The 3,680-nt window shown below is 38.9% G+C and overlaps 1 protein-coding gene across 1 annotated transcript; it reads right to left on the bottom strand.

Annotated features, from left to right (window-relative positions):
- Positions 1 to 648: 648 nt before the first annotated feature.
- On the bottom strand, positions 649 to 1,704 carry LOC113331063. The gene has a single exon (XM_026577849.1). It carries the CDS (start codon positions 1,702 to 1,704, stop codon positions 649 to 651), a length of 1,056 nt encoding a protein of 351 aa, XP_026433634.1.
- Between the last annotated feature and the right edge of the window lie 1,976 nt (positions 1,705 to 3,680).

Raw genomic sequence — 3,680 nt, 5'->3', positions numbered from 1 at the left:
TGTTACCTTTAGACGAATCAACAGCATTATGAATAACTTCCTTCTTATAACCAGCCACATATAATTTGTGTAAGAAACGCAAGGTACAATGCACCTTAGGTTCAGCTAGACAGAAAATATCTGGCTTAAAATCAAGAATTAACTCTCTTAACTTATTTTTGGCTGCATCCCGTGCAATGCCATTAATGTTCCAATAGAGAACACGCATTAAAAACCAGATTTAGAGACCTTACCAACTATAGAAGCAACTCCAGAGTTCACTCCTGGTGAACCTCCTTGTTCAACACCAACACGGACATTAGAGTCCTGAAGAGAAGCGGATTCAGAAATTGGTTCCAAAGAAGTATTCCTACCAGCTGTAGTATTCACAATCTTATGCATGGATAGCATGCGTATTCTCTTTACTTCTTGTTCAGCCCTAAACTTTGCATCAGCTGTGCTTTCCTCCACATCTTGCATAGAATTAAGAGCACTATATTTATTGTTATTCAATATAAACTCCCCAGCCGTGAGCTGATCACAAAGAGGAGTTGGAGTTGAAGTCACAATCCTAACAGGTTTAGGAATCCTAGTTCCAACCAAACTTGTCATATTTGAAGGATTAGTTTCACCCACTTTTCCATTCAATAATATGGCTGATTTTGAAGCCTATGCTTGTTTAGTTCTCGCCAATTCAACATAGACAGATTCAAAATCAGCTTTGGCTTGTGACATAACAGCCTCCAACTGCTTAGCTTTCACCAGCTTAGCAGCAAACTCCTCATCAACCACGTCCCCAACAAAAGTCTCTTCATCATCATGAATAACCTCCAAGCTGTTTGTATCCTTCTTTTTTCCTTTTTTCTTACGCCTAGCAACTTGCCATTCACCACCAACCTTGTTATTCCTCACAGGTTGCGCTTCACCAGTTTCGTGAGATTGATTGGTAACCAAAGGGTGACGCTCAGAAGTTTCCTTGGAATGTTTTCTACACTCCTTATCATTATGACCAATTAACTTGCACTTGGAACAATATTTTGGAATTTTTTGGATCGCAACAGCTTGCCAAAAATCCAAACCCCCCACCGTGATATGTATAGCATCAGTAGCCGCTTCAGAAAAATCAATATCCACCAAAACTGAAGCAAAGTGTCCATATTCATGTTCAAGAGTTCTTCTATCAACCACAATAGGAGTTCCTAACGATTTTGCAAGAGACAATAACGTTTTTTCTGTCCAAAACTCCAATGGTAACCCTGGAAAAGTAACCCACACCGAAGCATGAGATGTGCGTTGCTTCTCAGCATCAAAACCAGGAAACCACTCAATTAGGTTTAACTTTTGGTTTCTAAAAAACCAAGCTTCAGCATTCAAAATCGTATCTTTGGCTGATTGCGTGCGTAACTTGATGGTAAAGAAACCTCTACTCATAGGAATTAATTGAACAGCATCTTGGCTTAACTTCCATTGATTTAACAAATCGTTTTTCACCTCTTGAAAGGTGATCCCTTTAAGATCTAAACGACCTATGAGACTGAATTTCCAAATATCACAACCTTCTAAATAAAACTCCTCAGGCAAAACAACAGCAGGCTTTCCTTCTTTTGACGTTGGTGTTGGCAAGGTTTTGAGATCAATAGAAGTTGTTGGAAGTTGTTGTTTTCCTTTCAACTGATCAGCATAAGAGCGAGTCCTATTAGTAGATGATTGAGGCGGATCCCCCATCTCAAATCACCTAAAGATGATTGAGAGGAAGAATGAAAAAAGTTGAAAGTTTGTAAAACCCTAAGGAAAAAATCGCCTCAGAGCATAGGAGAGAGAAAAAAAGTGAAAAAGTGTTCAACCTATATCCTCACCATTGAATTTAGCCTGATAATAAGAAACCACATGAGAACTAAGATGAACCGGATCGTTAATAGTACTCCCATCTTCAGCAACCAACTCCGAGATTGTATTAGCACTTCTACGAATTTTAATAGAGTTGTGAAAGAAAGAAGTGTTACTAGAACCCTCCAACAACCACTTATTTCTAGATTTTTGCTTTAACATTATATTCTGCTGCCTTTGAATATCTTGAACCTCAACAAGAGCATCCTTCATATTATTAAGTTTAGAAATTTCTACTAGCTACCTCAAACTTACGAGTTGCTTGTTTTAATCTAGCATTGACATTTCCAAAAACAGATTGATTCCATAACTTGATAGCCTCCTTCAACCGCTTCAATTTGAAAGGAAAGATAAAACCATGATTACCATACACCGGCGCCATCCAAGATATCTCCACCATCTTCAAAAAATCCGAATGGGAAAACCACATCTTCTGAATACGAAAAGGAGCACGTCTAGGCCGAGAATCACAAAAAGGAAAACCAATAAGAGTCGAATGGTCAGAAACTTCCCTAGGAAGAGCTTTACACCGCCAATTCGAAAACTTAGACAACCAAGGTTCATTAATAATAGCACGATCTAACTTATTAATAATTCTACCAACACCAGCCTGACCATTGGTCCAAGTAAACTTAGATCCCAACGAATCAGCTTCAAACAAGTTATTATCCTCCATCCAATCAGAAAACTCATTAATACAAGAGATACGAGTTACCCTACCCTCTTTGTTTTCATCTTGACGAAGAACACAATTGAAATCCCCCATAACCAACCAAGGAGTAGTTGCGTCAACAGCAGCAAGTTGACTCCAAAGCCTCCTTCGAAAAACTTGAATATAACTAGCATGAACAAAAGAGATAAAAACCCCCTCAGTTTTAACCGAAATGGCCTGCCTAGACATATTAATAACCACCGGCTCCTCAATACAATCATCCCAAAGAATCCACAAATTACCCAAAGAACTAGAAGTAGAATTATGAATTACCTTTTTATTATAACCAGCCAATTTTAACCTTATCATAACATTGTCAGTGTAACGAATCTTAGGCTCAGCAATACAAAGTACAACCGGCTTGAACTCTTGCACCAACTTACGTAACTTACTACCTGCTTCCACCTTCGCCACCCCATTAATATTCCAATAGAGAACTCTCATCAAGAAACACTCTTCTTATTTTTATGAATAGATTGTGGAATCTTGCTAGGAATCCTACTTTGTAAAACAGGTGAGACACCCTTTCTAACTCGGTTTCCCAAAGCATTCACTTCAGAATCCGAATCTGATTTGGAATCACTAAAACGTTGCTGAGAAGAACTAGAACTTGTAAGCAAAACCCTGCTTGGTTTCCTACTTTTCTTTGGCATATCCACTGGTATTTCCGCCCACTTAACACCCTTAAAACCTGATGAAGCTTTCTCAGGCGTCAACTCTTCATCCGAACTACCTCCAGAAGAGTTTTCAGAAGCATCCGAACCCCCTCTCGAATAGTGTTCAACATCATCATTATCAACATCCAACTCATCATTCAAGACATTGAACTTATTAGGAGAAACCACAATAGAAGCTTCAGCAACAACTTTGTAGCTTGAGATATCCTCAATATTATCAACCACCCTGTCATGCAAAGACTTATTACCAGCCTCAACCGGCGTAAAAGAAGAACTAGCCTCATTCCTATCACTAGAGTGATTAGTTCTTGCCAATTCACCATTCTTAGATGACTTAGATGAGGTTGCAATTTCAACCATTGACCCACTAGCCAAACCCTTTTTCAAAGCTAACGCCTTCTTAGCCTTCTCAAAAGCTTCAGACG

The sequence above is a fragment of the Papaver somniferum genome, unplaced genomic scaffold (genome assembly GCF_003573695.1).
Source record: "Papaver somniferum cultivar HN1 unplaced genomic scaffold, ASM357369v1 unplaced-scaffold_123, whole genome shotgun sequence".
Lineage (NCBI taxonomy): Eukaryota > Viridiplantae > Streptophyta > Magnoliopsida > Ranunculales > Papaveraceae > Papaver > Papaver somniferum.
The sequence above is the reverse complement of the archived record's forward strand: the minus strand, read 5'-3'. Positions and strand labels throughout refer to the sequence as shown.

Bases quoted from the DNA above. Each gene is read 5' to 3' on its own strand.
- LOC113331063 (XM_026577849.1), bottom strand. From the start codon at position 1,704: ATGGGGGATCCGCCTCAATCATCTACTAATAGGACTCGCTCTTATGCT.